This window comes from Equus quagga, chromosome 17 (genome assembly GCF_021613505.1).
Source record: "Equus quagga isolate Etosha38 chromosome 17, UCLA_HA_Equagga_1.0, whole genome shotgun sequence".
In the NCBI taxonomy this organism is placed as follows: domain Eukaryota; kingdom Metazoa; phylum Chordata; class Mammalia; order Perissodactyla; family Equidae; genus Equus; species Equus quagga.
The window spans coordinates 5,585,389-5,611,117 of NC_060283.1; the positions used below are offsets into that span (position 1 = coordinate 5,585,389).

General features: G+C 43.7%; 1 protein-coding gene across 5 annotated transcripts in view; it reads left to right on the forward strand.

Moving 5' to 3' along the window:
* The window catches only part of PC (pyruvate carboxylase), a 90,145-nt gene that overhangs the window by 2,943 nt on the left and 61,473 nt on the right, over window positions 1–25,729 (forward strand). For 4 of the 5 annotated variants that reach the window (XM_046643834.1, XM_046643838.1, XM_046643836.1 and 1 more), the window contains exon 2: window positions 1,941–1,977. Coding sequence is in view for 1 of the 5 variants with exons in the window: in XM_046643830.1 (XP_046499786.1) it covers window positions 19,938–19,960 (23 nt within the window). In the remaining 4 variants the exon portion in view is untranslated. Of the gene's footprint in view, window positions 1–1,940; window positions 1,978–19,922; window positions 19,961–25,729 lie in introns of those variants that run through there. The other variant, XM_046643830.1, reaches the window with a different exon arrangement.

Sequence of the window (25,729 nt, forward strand, 5' to 3'; positions counted from 1 at the left end):
TTCCTTCACCTCTTTGTCATGGCTGCCTCTGGTCTCAGCTGTGGATCCTTTGGCACACTGCCGAAGGAGGAGGGCCTGGTGGTGGAGGATGGGAAAATGAGGAAAAGAAGAAAGCATTTCCTTTTTTTTTTTGAGGAAGATTAGCCCTGAGCTAACTACTGCCAGTCCTCTTCTTTTTTTGCTGAGGAAGCCTGGCCCTGAGCTAACGTCCATGCCCATCTTCCTCTACTTTATACCTGGGACGCCTACCACAGCATGGCGTGCCAAGCGGTGCCAAGTCCACACCCGGGATCCGAATTGGCGAACCCCAGGCTACTGAGAAGCGGAACGTGGGAACTTAACTGCTGTGCCACCGGGCCGGCCCGAAAACATTTCCTTTTACCTACTAAACGAAAAGATATGATCCCACCTCTTGGGCTTCTTCATCCGTTTGACCCTGCAGGTGCTCTCTGGTACCTCAGCCCTCGTACGAGACTGTTCACCGTTGCCCCCCAACTTGCTTCTTAGTGTCTCTCCGCCACTCTTGGTCCCGGTGACCTTGTTCTCTGCAGGCCTTCTCCTCATCTTGTCAAAATTAAATTATTCTTTAAGACTCAGGCTTTCGGGTGTTGTCTTGCCAAATCTATTCAGTTGGACCTGGGTTCTCTTTTTTAATATTAATAATGATAAATAGTGATTAATTGTTATTAATAAAAGCTGACCTTTACTGAGCTCTTAGTATGTAGTGGCAGGGACTTCGCTAAATCCCTTACCTGTATTATCTCATTGATTAGCACAGCAACCCAACCACAAAGGTACAGTTCCATCCTCAGTTACAGGTCTGTGCCACGCTGTCCAGCTCAGTGTCCCCGTGTGGGTCCCTCTCATGTAGCATCTGTTTTTACCCTCTGTTAGCTGGCCCTCAACAGTTTGCTTTTTGTCACTCTGAGAGCAGAGCCTCTGCCTTCTGGCGTGGTGCCCTATGCAAGGTATGTGCTCAGTGAATATTGCATTGACTTGAAGGCCCCAAACGTTCCTTTTTAGCCTTGACATAATCTACCAAGGCAGCTGGTTTTCTCAGAATGTGGATTCGGTTCATTTGATGGCTCCCTGGCCTGTGTCTCCATTTTGCTGTTTATTGACCAGTGGCTAGAGCTGACTGACAGGCATGGCTTTTCACAAACAAGTCATCTGTAAACTCTGAAAAGTGCTTATGCGCCAGCAACTGTGGGCTCCTGTGGGTCTCATCACGGGGTGTGCTCTTACGTGTGTGCGTGTGTGTGTGTGTGTGTGTGTGTGTGTGTGTGTGTGTGTGTGTGTGGAGGGTTCCTGCAGGAAAAGATCTGAGGGAAATAGCTCTCAGCTCACAGAAGGCAGTGCTTAATTACCGTCAATTTGCATAGTGAGATAGGAACCAGGCTCAGAGACTCCGGAGGGGAGGTGGCTCTGCAGAGAAGATGGGCCTGGGGCTGGCTGGAAGTGGGTTGGAAGAGAAAGCACTTCAGGCAAAACAGTGAAAGTTTCTAAAACTTCTTGTTCTTGTGTAGAAGGTGCCAGGAAAGGGTTTTACTTAAATGCTTCTTACTAAGCACGTCATCTAACGTCTGAGTGTGTCCTCTGTACCAGGCGCAGTGCCAGTGCTTTGTGTGTGTCACCTCATCGGGAACCTTACGACATGGGTGGTGTCATTACTCCCATTTTACAGATGAGGAAACAGGCTTTGAGTGGTTCTGGGAGCCGGTGGCAGAGCAGCAAGGGTGGGGCCAAGGCAGCGGACAGCAGAGCCAGGGCGCTCTCAGCCCTGTGCTGTCCTGAGCCGCTCACCGCCCCTCCAAGATTCCCTGGAGATGAAAGCAAAGGAACACTTCTCTGGGTTCTAGGTCTACGTTCTTCCCGCCCACAGGTTCTCTGGGGAGTACCTGGAGAAAGGAGGATAACACTTCTTTTTTCTTTTACTTTAGACAGTAGCTGACTTCCGAGAGCCGACGGACGCTGAGGGTAAGTCCTGTGCCTGAGTCCAGGTCGGGGGATGCGTGTGGGTCTTCTTCAGGAGCAGCTGTAGGTGTTAGCAATGCTCATAGGTCAGTTCTCAAGCTCAATGAATAAAACAGGCCGAGCTCTGATTTTTGGAAAATAGAAGCAGTCTTTGTCGGTTCCCAGTCTCTCTTGGTTTTCTTGGTTTTCACAGGAAAGTGACATCTGGCCCCCTGCTGGCCCCAGTTGGCAGCTGGGCAGCCCCAGCAGGAGGCCTTACTTCTGGAAGGGTGTGATGTGGGACGCTGGTCAGGGGAAGGGTGGTGAGGCTCCTCAGGACCACGGGGACCGGGCGGCCTCTGAGAAGACGCTTTGAGTCCACGCGGAGAGCAGGCGCTGGGCAGTGAGGGACTTGGGAAGTGTGCCGCTGGGCGCGGGAGGTGGCTCTGTCAGCTGGCTGTAAAAACCCTTGACGCGTGTTTCCAGAGAATGACACTCAGCCTTTGGGAGTCACAGGGACAAAGGCATGAAGGTGGAATTGTCCCTTCTTCCTCCCACACGTGCTCTGGCAGTCCTGCCCTGTATAACCTACTGCTTTTAAGGTTTCCCCTCACACAGTTTCCTCTGATTGCATTGATGTGGGTGCATCTCCTGAGCCTCAATTCTAAAGCCCTCTGCGCCGGGATCCACCTGCTGGTCCAGTCCTGTTTCCGGCTGCTGGCCCGCGTGAGCGTGACAGCCAGGCATGATCCTCTCTCTCCAGCTAGCGTTCCACCTGCATTTCAGAGGCTGTTAATGCTCTTCCTTTCATCCAAAGGCAGGCCAGCTGCTAGCGCCGTTTCACAGCCAGGTGCCCTGGGGCCTCTGTGGCTCAGGGACGCCTTAACCCCAGAGCTCATGTTCAGTGCTCAGAGTGGGATCCCTCTGTTCAGGGATTTGTCTTGGATTTCCATCCAACGTGTAGGAATTTTTCTCAGGTGACCCTTGATGACCAGGAGTTATTGTCTTTTCTGAGATTTTTCTCCTCTCGTCTCTTGGCCCGGGTCTTGGGCCGGCAGTGGCCATTTACCACGCTGCGATTAAGTTTGCTTGGAAAAGCTGGCAGAGTGAAGGCAGATGGGTCTGGGGTGGAAATGGCTTGGACCTTTCCTGTGTTCCACCCTCCACAAAGTTTCCACCGCGCTGCTCTCTGCTTACCCTCATCCTCCTATTCACGGTTGATAGAGTTGAATGTTATTGCTCTTACTTGCCTCCCTTCAAGGAGAAGTGGGGGAGTTGGGTGAAGGCCCCCAAACCAGCTATCTTTGGAGCTGAGAAATTGGGGCCCAGAGAAGGCCGATTAGCAGAATCTAAGATTCTCATCCCCCTCCTCTTTTTTTTTTTGTGTCCTCTTTTATCGCATGTCTTCCCCGAAATCCATGGGTAGGAAGGGAAAATCCATGAGTAGGAAGGGAAGATTAGTTGCCAGGAAGGGCTGCCTTCTCCCAGGTCATCTAATTTGTTGAAGCTCGTTTGGCTCTTCGGTCCCTACGTCCTTGCTGAGTCCCCATTAGTTACCGTAACTAAGACTCTGCCATGGAGGGTTGCCACCCTGCCCTCCTCCTCTGCTGTCGCCTTGGTGATCCTGGAGGGAGATGCATGTGGGCTTTTTTTTTGTTGTTTGTAAGTCCTCCTTGCTGCTGTCCTTCACCTCCTCATCCTGATTTGCCTGCAGGCCAGAGAAGGGGTGGGGCTGCCATACCCAAGGCCGCTCTAAGTACATTTCCACCAGCTGTGTGTGGAATGGGGCCAAACTCCACATGTGGCGGCTCCTCTCCTGAGCAACATCCTTCCCTGGCCGACTCCTGGGGAAAATTCCATGATCTGGCTCTGCCGAGTCATGCTTAGTCTCTGAGGGTACGTGTCACCTTTCGCCTGTCTGTCACCGGTCAGCCCAGGGTCTGGGAGAGGCTGTGGTTCCTGTGGGGTGATACTGCTCATCTCTTACACCTGTGCCTCACTGTGTGCTTCTCTGAGTGCTTTTACTAACCAAGGTGCTGCCTAGCAGTGTGAAATGTCTTAATATACCTCATTAATAATAAATGTATTCCTTCTGGAAAACATTCCTCTCCTAGGGATGAGGAAACTGAGTTCAGGAAGACTAAGTGACTTGGCGAGTTTCAGGTGAGTGGCAGCTCTGGGTGGTTTTTGGTGCCACACACCACCCCGACCCCTGGTTTTTTATGTAATGCAAAGATTATTCACAAGTTACTTTGGTTGGAAAAAAATTGATTTTCAATTTGTTAAAGTTACAAAGTCAGGGGCTGGCCTGGTTAAGTGTTCAGTTTGTGCACTCGCCTTTGGCGGCCTGGGGTTCGCCGGTTCAGATCCTGGGCGCGGACCTAGCACCACTCTGAAGCCGTGCTGAGGCAGCGTCCCACACTGAAGAACTAGAAGGACGTACAACGGGGATATACAGCTACGTACTGGGGCTTTGAGGAGGAAAAAAAAAAAGGAGGAAGATTGGCAACAGCTGTTAGCTCAGGCCCAGTCTTCCTTAAAGAAACAATGAAGAAGCTTTCGTTAAAAAAAAAAGTTACAAACTCGAAAATCTGGTTCTTGCTTTAAGGGCTAGTCTTCTAAGTTTAGCTTTTAAGTGCAGCCTACAGATCTTTCTGTTCTATTTATGATTCTAGGAAATTTTAACAATCACTTTGAAAGGGGCCTTTTGATTAATACTTGATCCTATTTGCAAACTTATTTGGGAATTTTAAATGTATAAATTACATTCAACTTCCTTTAATTTTTTTAATACTTCCAATTGTCTGATTACCAAATGTCTCTAATACTTAAATAGTTCCCGTAAATCTAATAAACTAAGCTGACTCTTAAATTTTCGGAAACATTCCTATACTGCTTTATGTTTAATTTTTTACAACAGCGTTATTGAAGTATTTTTGGCATAATAAATTGCATATATTTAAAGTGTACAATGTATAAATTTTGACATATGTATACCCTTGTGAAACCGTAATCACAATTAAGATAATGAACGTAACTGTCACCTCCAGAAGTGTCCTCGTGGCCCTTTGTAGTCCCTCCCTCCCCCCCCTTCTCTGCCTCCCCCATCCTCAGGTACCCACTGAACTGCTTTCTGTTACTGTAGATTAGTTTGCGTTTTCTGGAATTTTACGTAAGGGGAATCATATAGTATGTATCCTTTTTTGTTTGGCTTCTTCACTCAGCATAACTATTTTTAGATTTGTTCATGTTGTTACATGTGTCAGTAGTTCTTTCCTTTTTATTGCTAAGTAATATTCCATTATGTAGATATCCCACAATTTGTTTATCCATTCACCCGTTGTCGGTCATTTCCGTTTTTTCCAATTTTTGGCAATTCTAAATCAAGCTGCTATGAATGTTTGTGTACAAGTCGTTGTATGGACATATGTTTTCCTTTTCTCTTGGGCAAATGTGTAGGCGTGGAGTGGCCGGATCATATGGTGAGTGTATGTTTAACTTAGACTGCCCAGCTGTCTTCCAAAGTGGTTGTCCCATTTTACATTCCCACCAGCAGTGTATGAGAGTTCCCTCCACATCCTCACCGACATTTAATCTGGTTAGTCTTTTTAGTTTTAGCCATTCTAAAAGGTGTGTAGTGGTATCTTGTGGTTTCAGTTTGAATTTCCCTGGTGACTAATGATGTTGAGCATCTTTCCATGTGCTTATTTGTCATCTGCCAGTACTGATTTTAAACTTAGTAAAATTCCTACTTAAAATCACAAGTCTAAACCAGTTACTCAGTTACATATTTTCATTGGAATCTTGAGACTGACTTGTTACTCTGAACAGACCAAATTCTCTTGAACATAAAAGTACATAAAGTAACAGATACAGATTTCTTAACACAAAGTTATAAACACTGTGGTTTTTTATTTTCTTAGGCATATTTATTCTTTTTTTTTTTTTTAAAGATTTTTATTTTTTCCTTTTTCTCCCCAAAACCCCCCGGTACATAGTTGTATATTCTTTGTTGTGGGTCCTTCTAGTTGTGGCATGTGGGACGCTGCCTCAGCGTGGTTTGATGAGCAGTGCCATGTCCGTGCCCAGGATTCAAACTAATGAAACACTGGGCCGCCTGCACGGAGCGCGCAAACCTAACCACTCGGCCACGGGGCCAGCCCTGGGATATTTATTCTTAATGCTATATCTCCTGGAATTTAAGAAGCTTACCTAATAAGGAAATGATGATATGATCTCAAACTATAGTAAACTACTTTCTTAAGCAACTTTTGGAGTTTCTTTCTCAACTGGATGACATTTCTTTTTAATTCAAGAGATTCCCGGCCAGGATGAACTAGGTCTTGGCCTTTGAATCCAGTTGTTAATAGAGCCCTGATTCGGTGCCACTTTGCCCCCAAATGGGGATGGTCTCACAGCCCCTGTGCTCTAGATTGAAGCGTCACATTGCCTACTCCTCTTTTCATGGAACTCTGCACTTCACCCAGGCTGCTGCACCAGATCCAATCAATCTATTTCAGGCTCCATTTCTTATGCATTATGGCTACAAAATAGGTGGAATTTAGATTCTGCATCTCTCCCAAGGCTTTGTGTGACCAAGCACTGGTTCTGAAACCATGCCAGTGACCCAGCGTTGCCCGAATTTGAGTCCCAGTCTTCTGAGCCCAGGTCTGGCATTTCCCCCTCTATCTGACATCTTTTTCAAATGGAGAGAAAGGGCGTCTGGTACGCAAGTTCTTGGTTTCTGGTCAGGCTTGGTTACCAAGAAATTCTGGCATCTGGAACCCACACCTGCCTTTTCCGGTTCTTTAGTTCCTCCATCTGGAAATGGTGAGAACTCTGGCCTCTCCCTAACCTCCCAGTAGAGAGCTACCAATCTCTTTGGAGGGGCTGTTGCCTTCAAATTCTTGTTAGTGATTTGGATTTTAGACGATAAACAGATGTGAACTGGCATTCCTGTCCTGGTCACTGGGTATGGCCTCAGGAAGTGAGTGGTGAGTGGGACCTGGTTGAAAATTATTAATGCAATCTGACCTCTCCCTCGATGTTTGATGCTTATGTGGCCCCATGTGGGTAAGAGTAAAGATCTGTAGAGTTCCAAGAAAAGGAAATTTGAGTGGGTGACTGTCTTAGATTCCTGCTCTGCAGGAGTTTTAAATACAGTCTCTTCTTACTTTTGGCTCTGAGTTCCCCCTTCCGGTGGTGAAGGATCACTGTGTGATTAATATACTCTTAAAGCGTGTGTTAAATGATGGCAGTGACATCACTGAGTGACAGAATATCCGTTCAAAGAGCGAGGAAAATGTGCTCCACGGCAGGATATTAAATGGCAGGGGATACAGAGAAGATTAAACATGAAACTTAAAAAAAAAAAAAACCCCACAAATTGACACAGCAATTTCAATTCTAGAAATGTAACCTAAGTATAATGGGACAAACACAAACATACTAGGCTGTTCAGGTCATCATTTTTATAGCAGAAAATGGGAAACCACCAAAATGTGCATTTGAAAAGGATCGCTACATGTGTAGTCTGTTCAGTGTCATATGAGGAAGCTTTAAAAATAGCCCATGTACCCTAATCAAACTGTCGCTCTAAATTTATTACCACAGAATAAGAGCCATGATGCTTTTACACAAGAAAGGTACATGGTAAAACAAAATGCGTAACATCTCAGTTTTTGTTATTTTAGAATGCTGTACCGAAAGTTTTTTTCTGGATATTGGAATTATAAAATTGTGTGTTTAAAAAAATTGTTTTTTTTGCTGTGTCTTAATTTTAAATAATCAGCTTTTTTAAAAAAATAGAGAAGGATGCAATTTATACCACCACTTGGGGCTTGAGATCAGGTACAGGGTGTTTAACTGTCAGAGTTCTTCTATTTTACCCCTCTTCTCCAAAAAATTGTTTGAGGGGATAAATATGTTTTTCTAAATACCATATGAGATATACATCCCTGGGGAATGGTGGAATAAGGACTTCTTAAAAGATGCTCCTGGGGCCGGCCCTGTGGCCTAGTGGTTAAGTTTGTGCCCTTCGCTTTGGTGGGCTGGGGTTTCGCTGGTTCGGATCCTGGGTGCAGACATGGCACTGCTCGTCAGGCCCTGCTGAGGCGGCGTCCCACATAGCACAACCAGAGGCCCTCACAACTAGAATATACAACTATGTACTGGGGAACTTTGGGGAGGAAAAAAAAAAAAAAAGATTGGCAGCAGCTGTTAGCTCAGGTGCCAATCTTTAAAATTAAGATGCTCCTCCATAAAAGAAATGAGAAAACTGGCATAAACTGTCATAATCAACTTTTTCAGAACTCTGGAAATTAACCAAAGGTTTGCAGCGATCCAAGGAACATTTATTCAAGAAAAAATGGCTGAATTTGTTTTCAAGAAGAAATTGTGAGGCACGCAAAGAAACAAAGAATGGCACATCACAGGGAAAGAAGCAATCAATAGAAACTGTCCCCAGGGAAGCTCAGACATTGGGCTTCATAGACAAAGACTTTAAATCAGCTATTTTTAAATGTGTCTAAAGAACTAAAGGAAAGTAAGAGAACAGTGCCTCACCAAATAGAGATGATCAATAAGTGATTGAAATTACAAAAAAATTCTGGAGTTGAAAATTACAATAACTGAAATGAAAAAGTCACTAGAGGGGCTCAACAGCAGAGTTGAGCAGGCAGAAGAAGGAATCAGCAGACTTGAAGATAGGTCAATTGAGATTATCCAGTCTGAGGAACAGAAAGAAAAAAGAATGAAGGAAAATGAGCAGAGCCTCAGATACCCACAGAACGCCATGAAGCCTACCAACATACACATAATGGGAGTCGTAGAAGGAGAGGATAGAGAGAAGGGAACAGAATGAATATTTGAAGAAATAATGGCCGCAAACTTCCCAAATTTGATGAAAAACAATAATTTACACACTCAAGAAGCTCAGTGAGTTCCAAGTTGGTAAACTCAAAGAGATCCACACCTACACATATCATAATCAAAGAAAGAATCTTGAAAGCAGCAAGAGATACGCAAGTCATCGTGTACGAGGGACCTTTGATAACATGAAGAGCTCATTTCTCCTTGGAAACCGAGGAGGCCAGAAGGCAATGGAATGAACATAGATGTCATATGAGGCGAAACCTTCAACTGTATTTGACCTTTGAGTCTTAGATGGCTCTGATCTCTTCCATCATTAGGGATAACATGTCATTTCGTCCCTAAATAGCAGTCACTCAAGCTGCTTTCATACTTGACCTGCAAGAACTCTGTCTTTTACCAAGCTCCCCTCCCCAGCTATTTCTAGAAATACATAAGGAATGCTTATTATGTGTTCCACCAAGCCTGGGGCATAGTTGGGGCTCAAAAAAACATTTGTTAAATGAATGAGCTCAACCTGAGTTGCTTATTTTCTTGGCCAGCTGTCTGTCCACTCTTCTCTTCCGCATGTCACCAAGTTCTCCCAGCCTCGGGGCTGTTGCTTCTCTCCTCAGACCATTTTACCTTAAACATGCATCAGACCTGTCTCATAACTTCTCAAAATACATCTTTTAAAAATATTACCAGACATTTTACAAAATTTTACTGAATGCTTGGGGATAGCAGAATGGAATTACAATACAGAAAAAAAGGTTTTGTCCCCAAAGTTCAGTGTTTACCTCAAGAAAAGTTGAACTGCCATAACCTAATAATGGTTGCAGCCATCAAAGTCTCAACAAATTTTGGGGTCTCATCTCAACTACCGTACCCCAGGATACCATGGAGCCAACTGCTGGTGTTCCGTTGCTTTCGTTCTTGATAATATTTCTTATATGTAAATAGCACTGTATAGTTTTATTATTTATTGGACAGCTCTCACTGGGACAGGTTAAGGTCACGGTTTCGTTGTTTATGGATGAAGGACCAGAGGTTCAGAGGGGTTCAGTGGCTCACCCAGCTCCACTGGTAAGAGACAGAGCTGAGCTCTGAAAGCAGCAATTCCAATTCCTGGGCTTGGGTTCTTCCTGCTGTCCCACAGGGTATTAGAAAGTGATATCTCTGTGCACAGGGCTGAAAAGGCCAACCTGAAACTCTCCATCTTTCCTACTTAAGTTAATCTCTTGATAGGTATTTGCAGCTTCTGTCACCAGGATTGTCACTTGTCACTATTTGTTGTTCCTTGGGCTTGTGGCCAGTTGGGAGTCTTCACTCGGGGCCGAGCTCTCCCTGCCATGTTGCCTGAGGCCCATTCGCTAAGACCTTAAGATTTTCCTCAGCCCCTTGGCTTTTGACTGTCCCATTCCAGCCGGTTGCAAAACACACCTTTGTGTTTCTGCTGACCTGGGCCATCTTTCCATCCCTTTTTACTTCTGAAATTCTTAAAGGGCAATTTTAATGTTTGGCTCCATGATTTAATCCTGAGTTTTCGCAATTGACTGACTGGCTTAAGAAGGGCAAAAGTTATTGCTGTGCAAGATTCCAAGAAGTTGTTCTTTCCTCAAGCAGTTACTGTGCATCTGTGGCAGGCACAGCTCTTTGTTGGGTACTGTAAGGCTTCAAGAGGATCTGATGATGTGGCCCTTGCCCTCGGGTGTGTACCCTGTGGCTGGGGAGCGGAGGAGTGCGTGCTCAAGTAGTGGCTAGTTAATAAGGAAGTCACAGTCACCAGTCACTGAGTGCTGTCTCTGTGCCGAGTAAGAGGCCACATGCAAAAGTGAATGCAGAAAATTTCCAGGGAGGTTGCTAAGAACAGAGCCCTGGAGTCAGCAGGTTACGAGTTGGAGTTCAGGCTTAGCCCTCCACCAGCCCTGTCACTTCTGGCAAGTTCCTAAGCTGCTTTGAGCCTTGAGTTGCTCATCTATAAAATAGGGGCAATAAGACCTTCCCCATGGGGCTGTTGGGGGAGTAATGAAATAACTTAGTAAAGTGGCACCCAGCAGACACATCATAACGATGGCTCTGTCCCTGGTACAGTGGAGAACAGTTACAGTAAAACTCTCTGTGGAGAGAACACATGTGTCCAAGGGCCTCTGAGCTCAGGGGACTGTCGGGTGGGTGGCTCCTCCTCAGGAAGGACTTCTTGGGAGAGCTTGCCCTTGAACGTGGTGTCATATTTGGGTTGGTGGAGAGGAGGGGATGGCACCCAGGCAGTGGTACACGGAGCAAATCATGGTAATGAGAAAAGCCAGGCATTGGGTAAATGGCGGGAGGAAGGCGATAGCAGCTCCATGAGGGTGGAGATTTCCACCTGCTTTGTTTGCTGCTGAACCCACAGGAGTCTGGTGCTCAGGAAACCTTGATGGCAGAATGGATGCTGTTGGGGAATGGTGAGCGTGAGTGGCGGGAGAGTCATTCTGTCCAGCTGCGAGCTGGGATTTAAGACAATGAGAAGTCTCTGAGATGCTTGAGCCTGTGACTACCCACAGGTGAATGGGGTTTGGAAAACTCTTCTGGAAGTAGTGGGCCGGCTGACCTGGAATGGGAGAGTCAGGAGGTCAGAGTGGGGGACCAGCTCTGAGGCAGGTGTTGCCGTTTGCGCGTGCCGTCATTGATGCACACGTGGAGTCGGGGCGGGGGGTGGCGATGGGAAGGAAGAGCAAATGCCAAGTGGCTACATAAGAAAAGGTGTCATGGGGTGAAGTGGAGAGAGGATGTGGAGAGCTCTGATTTGCAACTCTGCCTCCATCCTGAAAGGCAGAGCTGGAAAAGCAGCCTCATTCATGTAGCTGGAGGACCTGAGGTCAGGGGACAAGCGGAGAAGCATAGAAATAGGGAGCTGGTATGGGGTGCTGTCTTAAAGATGGGCTATTAAGCCCAACTCAAAATTTCCTGAGAAAATTGAATTAGCTTGAGACCAGAGCAGTTAGTCCTGAGAACTTACCTGGAGAAAACGTTGTCCCGAGAGGAAGGAGGTCAAGCGGAGTCCTAAGATTCCCAGGCTGATCTTCCGCAGCTCTTCCTCTTAGGGCCCTTCCTTTTCTCCAGGCTTAGGGCTCAGAGCCTCCTGCTGCTGCTCGGTTCGGCTGGTTAGGCCGGTTAGGCCGAGCTGGAAGGGCTAACAGGAGAGAAGCGCCTTCCAGGTCTGGGCACTTTCCCTTTCCTTCCAGGGCAGGGCGGCGTGGGGGGCATTGAAGCTGCCTGCACACGGATTTACTCTGAACCAAACAGTGCCTTGTAGACATATTTGTATGTGTAGATGTTAGATCTGAGCGGGTTGGGGTTTTTGTTGTGTTTTTTAGGCACATGGCGAGGGAGGCGTTTTGGAGAGAGGGCTGCTCCTAGCATACTCAGAATATGAACTTATAACTGGTTTCTGATTCTCTCCCCACTGTTTTCACGGTTCTGTGCTGGGACTTTGGAAGGGCATGTGGTCAGCTGAATAGACAGGTGAGGCACCTCCTGACGGGAGCGGGAGCACACTGAGATTGAAGTCACAAGTGAAGGGATGCTGTGCTTATCTTCTAAGGAAACAGCCAAGTCTGGTTGTGTGACTGGCCTCTCTGGTTGTTATTTTTACAACTCTGAGTCGGTTTTCTTTCCCCTCATGGTTCACCTCTCCATCTGGAGGGAACGTACAGCTCGAAGAGACTCTTCCCCCTAGGGTGTGGGTGGAGGGCAAATTCAGCTATTCCTAGCAGATTTATGGCCCCAAAAGGCCCTTCCAGCCACTGCCTCTGAGATTCTTGTCCCAGATCAGCCAGCCCAACAGAGTAAGCCCAAGGGTCCAGTCCTTGGTGGGGTCCCAGCCAGAGTTCTCTGATGGTGTTTTTTTTACCCACCACAGTTCTGATGTTAAACACGTGGTATTTTCCCAACACCAACAAATTCTCCTACTCTCTGCCACCAACTGGGTGTCCTACAGTTTAATTCAGTTCTGACACTAACCACCAGAGTTATGCAGACTCCAGTCCCAAGTCCCGGGTTGCCACCTGTACCTCTGACTGACTGGCTGTGTCCTCACGGGATACCTGTGACTCCACGACCCCCTCCTTAGGTTTGATAATTTGCTATAATGGCTCACAGAACCCAGCGAAACACTTGACTTCTGTTGACTGATGTATTATAAAGGATATTACAAAGGATACAAATAAACAGCCAGATAAAGGGGTACTTTGGGCGAGGTTGGGAAGGATCCTGAACACAGGATCTTCTGTCCCTGTGGAGTTGGGGCATGTCACCCTCCTGGCCCCTGGATGTGTTCACCAACTAGGAAATTCTCTGAACCCTGCTGTTTAGGGTATTTATGGAGGTTCCGTTATGTAGGCACGGTTGGCCATTGGTGACTAACTCACCCTCCAGCCCCGCTGCCCTCTCTGGAGGTACAGGGCTGGGTCTGAAAATGCCAGCCTTCTGATCACCTCATTCGTTCCTCTGGCAACCAGCCCCCGTCCCGAAGTTATCTAGGGGCCACCAAAAGTCATCTCATTAGCATAAACTCGGGTGTGGCTGAAAGGGGCTTATTATAAATAACAAAAGATCCGAAAGGGGCTTATTATAAATAACAAAAGATTCTCCTCTCACCACCATCACTAAGAAAATTCCGAGAATTTTAGCTCCAGTGCCAGGAACCTGGAACAAAGACCAAATATATGTTTCTTATTATATCACAGGATCAAAGGGTCTTTGTGGGATTCTGGGCTTGGATGGGCTGGAGTTCTACCCTTGCTGTGAAATCGTTGAAGATGATGGAGTGACTTCCATCCTGCAAACAGGTGCAGTGGACAGCTACTGATGAGGCAAAGGAAGCCGAGGTGTGACCCGGGTAACTGCCTTAGAGGCACTCCCCATGGACCCACAGGTTATGAAGCAGTAACCCAAGGGTTTAGGGCTAACGTGAACAACCAAAAAAAGTTGTGTATGTTAGCTAAGTAAACTTTCACCTGGTACAAATATTTACATATATAAAAGTCTCCCGTTGTCTTCTTCCTCTCTCCCCTCTACTTTCTCCCCTCCTCCCTCCCCCTCTCCATCCAGTTCTTCCTAGAGACCACCTCTGGTTAAAAGTGGTCTTGTCTATCCTCTTAGAGTCGATGTGTCCATTTAAAATATAAATATAGGGGCCGACCCCGTGGCCGAGTGGTTAAGTTCACGGGCTCTGCTTCGGCGGCCCAGGGTTTCACCAGTTTGGATCCTGGGCGCCAACGTGGCACTGGTTATCAGGCCATGCTGAGGCGGCGTCCCACATAGCACAACCAGAAAGACCTACAACTAGAATATACAACTATGTACTGGGGGGCTTTGGGGAGAAGAAGAAGAAAAAGAGGAAGATTGACGATAGATGTTAGCTCAGGTGCCAATCTTAAAAACCATATATATATATAAATATATTTCTATTCTTTTTTCCTCCTACACCCTTTCTCTGCTCCATGCCGTTTTCATTTATCAGTTTATCTTAGAGGTCTTCCCATATCAGTACAGAGATGTCTCCCTCACTCTGACAGCTGTGTGACAGTACATAATTTCCTTCTGTCATATGTTTGTTACAAAATATATCACTTCCAAAAGACATATTTAAAACATACATACATACGCACACACACTCATTGAAACAGAACAATAAAGCAACCATCTGTGTTCCCATCCCTCAGGTTCAGGAATAAAAGATTAGGACTATATAAACCCCCTTTGTGCCCTCCCGAGTTGAAGCCCCTTACCCCCACAGCTATTCTGACTTTTGTGATAATCATTCTCTTGATGTTCTCAATAGTTTTACCACCGATGAACAATCTCTAAATAACTTATGGTTTAGTTTTGCCTGTGTTTGAACATCATCCACATGGAGTCATCCTGTGGACCTCTGTGTTGTGCTCAGCGTTGCCTCTGCGATTCATCCATGTGGATGCCCAGAGCTCTGTTCCTTTTCAGTGCTGCGTAGCTTTCCACTGCACGAATGTGCTGCAGTATATTTATCGTTTCTACAGCCAAGAAGCCTTTGGGCCGCTTCCGTCTTTTTGCGCTTAGGAACAACCCTGCTGAGAACATTCTTCTACATGGCTCCTGGTGTACCCGAGCAACACTTTCTCCAGGGTGTAGCCTAGGAGTGGACTTGCCGGCATGTGAAACTCTTTCCAGTGTGGTTGTACTAATTTACCCTTCTTCCCTCCAGCAGGATAGAGCACTGAGTGTTTTCTGATTGCCCACATGGTGGGAATTTGCACTGCAAACCTGTGAGGGCTATTGTATAATAACTTCTTTGGGTGGGTTTTTTTGTTTCGTGAACTGCTCAGTGACAAGGATTGAGAGGCTTGATTCTTTTTGCAGTGGCTCCTCAGAGTGCAGAGAGGTCGATCAGGTTTATTTCTGCTTTACCCTTACTCTGAGAGGGTGGCCTTCACTGAGAGGGTGGGAAGTCCCAGCTTCACTGGGGGTGAGAGCACCTGAGACTTCCCACGTTGGGTGGGCCCGTGCCCTCTGAGGCTTTGAAAGCTGAAGCTCGAGTTTGCTTGGTTCTGCAAATCTCTCTGGGCTTCTGTCTCTGCTTAGATTTTGGCCTGAGTGTTCCTTATTTTCTTACTAACTTGTCTATGCTTTTAAGTAAGATTTTTTAAAGAATATATAAATATATGCATACATGCATGTATTTTATCCAGCATTTTTAGTTGCTCTCAGCAGGAGGAATGGATGGTTATCTGCCCGGCTAGAAAAGCTCTTGTTTAACTTTAAAGTAGTCTTTTGAGACTAGGTTCTTGCTTCCCTGGGGATATGCCTTCCATTCTCCTGGGTCTTTGGCTTTCACTCTCGGGAATAAGACTGCCAGCTGTACGGTGCTATTATGAAGGCAGTCTGGGCCACTCCCTTGGAATTGTAGTACTTTGATGCTTAGGTTGGGCCTGGAAATCTGACTCACTCATTTCTTTTTTCTGTTTTTTTTTTTTTTTAAATTTTATTTTTTTCCCTTTTCTCCCCAAAGCCTCTGGTACATAGTTGTATATTCTTCGTTGTGGGTCCTTCTAGCTGTGGCATGTGGGATGCTGCCTCAGCGTGGCTTGATGAGCAGTGCCATGTCCGCGCCCAGGATTCGAACCAATGAAACACTGGGCCGCCTGCAGCGGAGCATGCCAACTTAACCACTCGGCCATGGGGCCGGCCCCTGACTCACTCATTTCAAACTCACATGACACGGATATGTCCCAGAAGGCCACTTTGTGAATTTGTAGTGGAAGATGGAATCTCTGGGGTCTGCCCTTCTGGTTTGTTTGTTGCTTTTTTTTTTTTAAAGGAACAAGGATAATGTTTAGTCATTCAGTCAGCATTTATTGGGTGTCTACAAGCCTGACATTTATTCTATATTGTGTATGGATTTTTTTTTGCGGGGGAAGAGGGGAAGCATTTTCCCTGAGCTAACATCTGTTGCCAGCCGCCACCCCACCGCTCCCCAAGCCCCGGTACATAGTTGTATATAATTATACGTTCTTGGTTCTTCTCTGTGAGCTGCCACCACAGCATGGCTACTGACAGATGAGTGGTGTGGTTCCACGCCTAGGAACCGAACCCCGGCCGCTGAAGCAGAGCACAGCAAACTTTAACCACTAGGCCATCAGGGCTGGGTCTGTCCCTTCTGGTTTTAAAGACTGGCGGTTGGCCCATCTGTACCAAGGAAGTCTTGCTGGGGGTTAGGTCACTTGGCGTTCGCTATATAGGTAGGGTTGCTTTGAGAACCAGAATAGCACAGGCAATTATTAATACATGTCTTAGGGATTTGAGAATGATATCCTGTTTCAGACCCTGATCCCCCTTGTCTTTGGTTGCAGATTCCTATTTTCACACAGTTCTTTTTCCAAATATTTTGCCCTTTTGATTTCTGAAATTCTCCATAATTCTTACATATTTTGCATTCCTGGGGAGACTGTTGTGAATAACCCGTTGTCATTCTGCTACTGCCAAGTTGATCTTGGTAGGTGTTAATTTCAGGCTGGCCTGATTCTTGTTTGTGTTTTTTTAAAAAAACTTTTTATACTGTTCTGTTGTCTGAATACCAAAAAGGCTACTTATTTTTTTTTTTTCCTTTTTTCTTATTGTGGTAAAATACACATAGCGTAAGAAACTGAAACTCTGGCCCTATTTAAACAATAACTTCCATTCTCCCCTTCCCCCAGGCCCTGGAACCACCATTATGCTTTCTGTCTTTTCATGTGCCTGTTGGCCATTCATCTATCTCCTTTGAAGACATGTGTTTTCAAGGTCTTTGCCCGGTTTTGAATTTAGTGTTTGGTTTTTTTGTTGTTGAGTTTTAGTTCTCTATATATTCTGGATATTAATCCCTTATCAGATATATGACTTGCAAATATTTTCTCCCAATCTGTGGGTTGCCTTTTTACTCTATGAATAATGTCTTTTGATGCACAAAATTTCAAAATTTTCATGAAGTCCAATTGTCCGTTTTTTCTTTTGTTATCTGTGCCTTTGGTGTCACAACCAAGAAATCATTGCCAAATTCAATGTCATGAAGCTTTTGTCCTATGTTGTCTTGTAAGAGCATTATTATCTTAGGTCTTACTTTTAGGTCCTTGATCCATTTTGATTTAATTTTTATACATGGTGTTAAGTAAGGGTCCAACTTCATTCTTTTGCGCATGGCTGTCCGGTTTTGCCAGCACTGTTTGTTGAAAAGATTGTCTTTTCCCTATTGAATGGTCTTGGTATCCTTGTCAAAAATCATTTGATCATATATACGAGAGTTTATTTCTGGGCTCTCTATTCTGGTAACGTTGTATATGTATTTCTTTATGCCAATACTACAGTGTTTTGATTACTGTAGCTTCGTAGTAGATTTTGAAATCGGGAAGTGTGAGTGTTCCGGTTTTGTTCTTATTCAAGATTGTGTTGGCTATTCGGGGTTCCTTGAGATTCCATGTAAATTCTAGGATGCATTTTTCTATTTCTGCAAAAAAAAATAAAATCATTAGGATTTTGTTAGGGACTGCTTTGGGTCTGTAGATTGCTTTTGGTAGGATTGACATTTTAACAATTTTCAGTCCTCCAATCCATGAACATGGACTGTTTCCATTTATTCATGTCTTCTTTAATTTCTTTCAGCAGTGTTTTGTAGTTTTCATTGTACGTCTTTCACCTCCTTGTTAAATTCCTAAGTAGTTTATTCTTTTCGATGCTGTTGTAAATGGGATTGTTTTTGGAATTTTTTCAGATTGTTCATTGTTTGTCTATAGAAATGCAGCTGATTTTTGTGTTGACTTTGTGTCCTGCTACTTTGCTGAATTCATTTATTCTAACAGCTTTTTTTTGTGGAATCTTTCGAGTTTTCTGCATATAAGATGACATCATCTGCAAAGAGATAAATTTGCTTCTTTCTTTCCCATTTGGATGCCTTTGATTTCTTTTTCTTCTCTAATTACTCTGGCTAGAACTTCCAGTACTATGTTGAATAGAAGCTGTGAAAGCAGGAATCCTTGCCTTATTCCTGATCTTAGAGGAAAGGCTTTCAGCCTGTCACCATTGAGTATTATGTTTTTTGTTTGTTTTTTTGAGAAAGATTAGCCCTGAGCTAACTGCTGCCAATCCTCCTCTTTTTGCTGAGGAAGACTGGCCCTGAGCTAACGTCCATGCCCATCTTCCTCCACCGCTTGCTATGCGGTGCCATGTCTGCACCCAGAATCCGAACTGGTGAACCCCAGGCTGCCAAAGGGGAATGTGTGAACTTAACCGCTGCGCCACTGGGCTGGCCCCAGTTTGCTAGAATTTTTTGAGGAGTTTTGCCATCAGTGTTCATAAGGGATATTGATCTGTAGTTTTCTTGTAGCGTCTTTGGATTTGGTGTCAGGGTTCTGCTGGCCTCGTAGAATGAGTCAGGAAGTGTTCCCTCCTCTTCAATTTTTTTGAAAAGTTTGAGAAGGATTGGTATTAATTCTTCTTTACATGTTTGGTAGAATTCACCAGTGAAGCCGTCAGGTCCAAGGCTTTTGCTTCGTTGGGAGATTTTTGATTACTGATTCAATCTCTTTACTAGTTATAGGTGTTTTCAGATTTTTTATTTCTTTGTGATTTAGTCTTGGTAGCTTTTGTTTCTAGGAATTTGCCCGTTTCATCTAGGTTATCAAATTTGTTCGGGTACAGTTGTTCATAGTTATCGTTTATAATCCTTTTTATTTCTGTAGAATCAGTAGTAATGTTCCCACTTTCATTTTGATTTTAGTAATTTGAGTCCTCTCTTTTTCTCTTGGTCTAACTAAAGGTTTGTCAATTTTGTTAATTTTTTCTAAGAACCAACTTTGGATTTTATCGATTTTTCTCTACTGTTTTTCTATTCTCTATTTCATTGACCTCTGCCCTTAGTTATTTCTTTCCTTCTGCTGGCTTTGGATTTAGTTTGTTCTTTTTCTAGTTCCGTAAGTTAGGTTGTGGTTTTGAGCTCTTTCTTGTTTTTTAATATAAGTGTTGATAGCTGCAAATTTCCCCCTTAGCACTGCTTTCACTGAGTCCCATGTTTTGCGGTGTTGTGTTTTTGTTTTCATTTGTCTCTATTTTCTTTTTTCCCTTGTGATTTCTTCTTTGATCCATTGGCTTTTTAAAAATGTGTTGTTCAATTTCCACAGATTTGTGAGTTTTCCTTTTGTTATTGATTTCTTTCTTTCTTTCTTTTTTTTTTTTTGAGGAAGATTAGCCCTGAGCTAACATCTGCTGCCAATCCTCCTCTTTTTGCTGAGGAAGCCTGGCCCTGAGCTAACATCCATGCCCGTCTTCCTCCACTTTATATGTGGGACGCCTACCACAGCATGGCTTGCCAAGCGGTGCCATGTCCGCACCCGGGATCCAAACTGGTGAACCCCGGGCCCCCGAAGCAGAACGTGCGCACTTCACCCATGTGCCACTGGGCCGGCCCCTGTGATTGATTTCTAATATCATCTCATTGTGGTCAGAGAAGACACTTTGTATGATATCTGTCTTTTTAAATCTGTTGAGACTTAATTTGTGGCCTAACATGTGGTCTATCCTGGAAAATGTCACCTGTGCACTTGAGACGACTGCGTATTCTGTTATTGTTGGGTCGTGTTCTGTATATGTCTGTTACTTGGCTTATTGGGTAAGTCCTCTGTTTCTTTACTTAACTTCTGTCTGGTTGGTCTGTCCATTGTGAGCAGGGTATTAAAGTCTCCAATTATTGTAGAACTCTCTATTTCTTCCTTTAATTCTGTTTTTGCTTCATATGTTTTGATGATCTGTCGTTAGGTGTGTAAATGTTTATAATTTTTCTTTTCTTGCTATATTGAGCTTTTAATTAATATGTAATGTTCTTTGTCTCTTGTAACCTTTTTTGATTAAAGTCTGTTCTCTCTGATGTTGGTATAGCCACTTCTGTTCTCTTTTGATCACCGTTTGCATGGAATATCTTTTTCCATCCTGTCGCTTTCAGTCTGTTTGTGTCTTTGGATCTCAAGTGACTCTCTTTTAGACAGTATATAGTTGGATCGTGGGTTTTTAATCCATTCTGCCAATCTCTGTCTTTTGATTGGACAGTTTAATCTGTTTACTTTTAATGAAATTACTGATAAGGAGAGTCTTAACTTTTGTCATTGCGTTATGTGTTTTCTACATGCCTTGTAGCTTTTTTGTCTCTCATGTCCTGCATTAGTTTTCTTTTGTGTTTAGTTGATTCTTTTGTAGTGAAATGTTTAAACTCCTTTCTCATTTCCTTCTGTCTGTGTTCTGTAGCTATTCTCTTTGTGGTTACCATGGAGATTATATTTAACATCTAAAGCTATAACACTCTAATTTGAATTTATACCAGCTTAACTTCAGTAAGATACAAAAATTGCTCCTTTGCAGCTCCTTCCCCACCCCTTTCAGTTGTTAATGTCACGAGATTACATTTTTATATGTTGTGTGCCCTGAAACACAAACTAATACTTTTTTTTTTTAAATGCATTAGTTTCCTAAATTATGTAGAAAACAAGATTTGGAGTTATAAACCAAAGTTACAGTATACTAGCTTTTACGCTAATAATTATTTTTTTCCCTTAAATGTATTAGTCTCTTAAATCATGTAGAAAACAAAAAGTACTGTTAGAAACCATTGTTACAATAATAGTAGCTTTTAGAATTGCCTGTGTGTTTGCCTTTACTGAAATCTTTATTTTTCCATATGACTTCAAATATCCTTTCATTTCACCTTGCAGGATTGCCTTGAGCATTTTTTTGCAGGGCAGGCCTAGTGGTCACAAAAGTCCCTCAGCTTTTGTTTATCTGGGATATCTTAATTTCCCCCCCACTTTTGAAGGAGAATTTTGCTGGATATAGTATTGTGGTTGATATATAGATATTTTTTAGCACTTTGAATATATTGGCCTGCCACCTTTTACCCTCTGCTGTTTCTGATGAGAAATCTGCTAGTGATCTTATTGAGGATCCCTCTTATGTGACGATTTGCTTCTCTCTTGCTCCTTTCAAGATTCTCTTTGTCTTTGTCTTTTGAGAGTTTGGTTATAATGTGTCTTGGTGTGGATCTCTTTGACTGCATCTTAGTTGGAGTTCATTGAGCTTCTTGGATGTTATATTCATGTTTTTCATGAAATTTGGTATGTTTTCAGCCATTATTTCTTCCAATATTCTCTCTATCCCTTTTTTTCTCTCTCTCCTTCTGGGACTCCTACAATGAGTGTGATGGTCCGTTTGATGGTGTCCCACAGGTCCCTTAGGCTCTCTTCACTTTTCTTCAGTCTTTTTTCTTTCTCTTCATCAGGCTTGATAACTTCCATGGTCCTATCTTCAAGTTCACTGATTCTTTCTTCTTCCTGTTCAAATCTGCCTTTGAATCCCTCTAGTGGATTTTTCATTTCAGTTATCATACTTTTTGGTGCCAGAATTTATTTGTTTTTTGGTTTCTTTTTAAGTTTTCTCTGTCTTTATTGATATTTCCATTTCATTCACACATCATTTTCTTGACTGTCTCCACATCCTCTTTTAGTTCTTTGAGCATCTTTAAGACAATTGTTTTAAAATCTTTGTCCACTATATTTGCCATTAGGTCTTTTTCAGGGACACTTTCTGTTTTTCCTTTGAATGGGCCATACTTTCCTGTTTCTTTGTATGCCTTGTGATTTTTTTTTGTTGAACACTGGACGTTTGATTCTAATAACGTGATAACTTTGGAAATCAGGTTCTCCTCCTTTCGCAGGGTTTGCTGTTTTTCGTTCAGTTTTTGTTCTTTTGATTGTTTTAGGCTGATCTCTGAGGATCAGCCTGAGGTGTAAACTTAAGGTCTTTTTAGATGTTTTCCGAGCTTTTTACTGGGCATATGTAGTCATTTTCGAATATTCCCTGTATGTGCAGTTGCTTTTGAATGTCCTAGTCTTTAATGTCTGGCTCCCAAAAGGGGGGAAAGTGAAAAAGAAAGGGAGGGGAAGAGGGTGCAGGCCCTTTAAATCCCCTGGCAGTGGCTTCAGCTGGAGGGGAGCAGCTTGCAACAATGGGGGAGGTGTGACAACAATGGCTGCCTGCCTCTTTGTCTGCATCTCTGAGATCAGAAGCAGCAATCAGTGATCAGAGCACACATCCCGAATATTTGGAGGCCAGGGTCCTTTTTGCCCACCCTGGCTCCCACAAGCTGTGTGCAAGCTGCTCCAGGACCACGTGCACAGCAGCCTGCCTCCTGGCTGGGGGTGAGGGAGAGAAGATGCTACTGTGCTAAGAGCTGAAGTTGACTGTGGTTGACCAAAATGAACTGCAATTTGCCCTCCCAGTCTTGCCATTGAAGTTGCAAGCCTTCAACAGACTCCAGAGTTCCAAAATAGTTACATCAGAAGATTCTGCCAGTACGGTTGTTATCTAGGTGAGAAGTTAGATTCCTGGTGCTTCCTACTCTGCCATCTTCCCAGAATCCTCCTCCTCATTTTATTTTGTATACATACAGATTATCATCTTTTTGTAGTCCTTTACTGTTTCCAATGTACTTTCTTTTTTTTTTTATTTTTTTTTTAAAGATTTTATTTTTTCCTTTTTCTCCCCAAAGCCCCCTGGTACATAGTTGTGTATTCTTCGTTGTGGGTTCTTCTAGTTGTGGCATGTGGGATGCTGCCTCAGCGTGGTCTGATGAGCAGTGCCATGTCCGCGCCCAGGATTCGAACTAACGAAGCACTGGGCCGCCTGCAGCGGAGAGCGCGAACTTAACCACTCGGCCACGGGGCCAGCCCCATGTTTCCAGTGTACTTTCACGTGTGATCTCATTCAATGCCTGCCTTGCCTACACATTTTAGAGGACCAGCCCTATGTCACAGACCTGTATCGGCAGCTGAGTCCCAGAGAGGTTCAGTAACTTGCCCCTTGGATGTGCCAGTGGTAGACAAACTCTGCTTCTAAAAGTAGATGGGTTTCCATTTTCCACATTTCTCTTGAGGAGGAAGAGAAAGTAACCAACTCTTAATTGATGTCTTCATAAATATGCGGGTATTATTTCCCAAGTTAACATTCATTTTTTTGTAGAATTCTATGTTATATAATGGTATAAGAAAATTAAAAGACAACTTTCCTCCAAAATACCTTTCGTTTTCATATTATCCTTTTCCAGTTCTTTTTTCTCTTCCCACTTTCTTTACATGAATTTTGCATTTTTATTGCTTCAGTTTTATAAATCGCCTTCTGAGTTCAGCGATTGTAGCCATTACATTTCGAGCATGTTCTGTGCTGTGGAGCTTTGCCTATCGCAGTGTTAATCAATTGCTCTCTTTCCCTTGTTCTATCTGCATAGAGTCTCATTTCCTTTGTTAGGTCTCTGCTGTCCAGCTTCCCCTTCTTTGCCAGGGAAATGCCCTGGAACCTCTGTGCGCCCTAAGGCCTTCCTGCCCCTTCAGTGCTTCTGGTCCTTCCTCCCAGGTGGTCTTTGTTCCCTCTAGTCCCTTTGATAGCTGCCTTTCATGCTGTGCTCATCACATATCGTCTGTCCGTTCTCTGGGTCATTTTATTTTATTTTTTATTTATTTTTTTAATTGGGATAACATTGGTTTATAATATTATATATATTTCAGGTGTACATCATTATATTTCGATTCTATGTAGATTACATCATGTTCACCACCCAAAGACTAATTGGCATCCATCACTGTACACATGTGCTTAATCACTCCTTTCATCTGGGACATTTTAGACACATATTCTTATGTGTGTTTTTATTGTCTTAGACTTTCTTCCCTTTCTGTTTGTTCTTGTAAGTTTCTCCTGTTCTTTGCATGTTTCTCTTCTTTCCCATAGTCCTGATTCCGCAGACGTTTCTTGTTTCCCATTCTCTGGTTTCCTGCCGTCCTTACCACTCTCTCACGTTAAGTAGGTTTGACACCATCCAGCTCTTTCAAGTGGGGATTGCAGAACCCAAAGTTAGCACCGCAAATTCTCTCCTTCTCTTTATTGCGTGAACAGGTGAACCTTTACTGAAAGGCTATTGTGTGCCGGGGGCTCAGTAGGTGCTTGCCCGCCTGTCATCCCCCTCGTCTCTTTAGCCTCACGGCAGCATGGATGCACGTAGCAGCATTCCTGTTTTACCAGAGGATCCGAAAGGTCAACCTGTAGTTTCCCACTGATTATGTGTCATCTCCCTTCTGTTGGGTTGTGGGGACAGGAAGGAGTAAACCATCAGGTAGTTTTCTGTCCCTGCAGCTAATGCTTCACGTGTATAGATTGTTAACAATGACTTTTAAATTTCTGCCGCTTCCCCCTGCCGTCTAGTGCATTTCTGGGCTGCTGTGTACCTTCCATATCAGAGAATGAAAATTAAGAGGAGTCCAGCAGTGTGACTGAGAGTCGAGCTCTGGAGTCAGACTGTTCGGTTCAAATCTTTGACTAATTAAATCATAATTAGGGAGGCCAGCCTAGATGATTAAATATTATATATTTAAAAAGTCACATATGCCTGAATGTTCATAGCAGCATTATTCATAATAGCCAAAAAGTGGAAACAACCCCAATGTTTATCAGCCAATGAATGGATAAACAAAAGGTAGTGTATCCGTACAACGGCATGTTATTCAGCCGTAAAAAGGAACGAAGTTCTGATCCATGCTACAACATAGATGATCCTCTAAAACATTATGCTGAGTGAAAGAAGCCAGACACAAAAGGCTTTATTTATTTATTGTATAAAATTTCTATGAAATGTCTAAAATAGGCAGATTCATGGACAGAAAGTAGATTGATGGATGCCAGGGGCTGGGGAAGGGAGGAATGGAGAGTGACTGCTAATGGTACTTTTTGGGGTTTTAAGGTTTCTTTTTGGGGTGATGAAAATGTTCTGGAATTGTGATAGTTGCACACCATTTTGAATGTAGTAAAAACCACTGAATGGTGTGCTTTAAAATGGTTAGATGGTGAAAAAAACTAAAAAAAAAATTGTAAAGTAGCAAACTGAAGGCTTAATTACATCAAGTTAGACTTTTTTCCCCTCGCTGTCAATGCACCTATACATTTTGTACATACTTGCAACCGCTGCATGTACGTTATTAGGCCCATGCGCCAAACAATTCTAATGGGTCATGTACCTAGTCCCTGGTCGTATCAGTTTACTATGATTTGATACAGTCTTTAAAATATTCTACTTCCTACGCTCTTCCAGGCACTTAAGAAGTGCTCTATAAATATTTATTGAATTTCCTAGGCTAGCTATTCCCGTTTCATTAGTCTGGACAATTGCAGGTTAGCTATAATTACCCTTTGTTCCAGATTGTTTCAAAAAAGATAATACCCCTTAAATGATGTGCCTTTCAGTAAGAGCTCTCCGTTTTACATCTGTAAGCTGCGTATATATTTTTTCCAGATAGAAAATAAGCTTGCTTGCCTTTTCTGATCACAAAGGTAATATATGCTAATA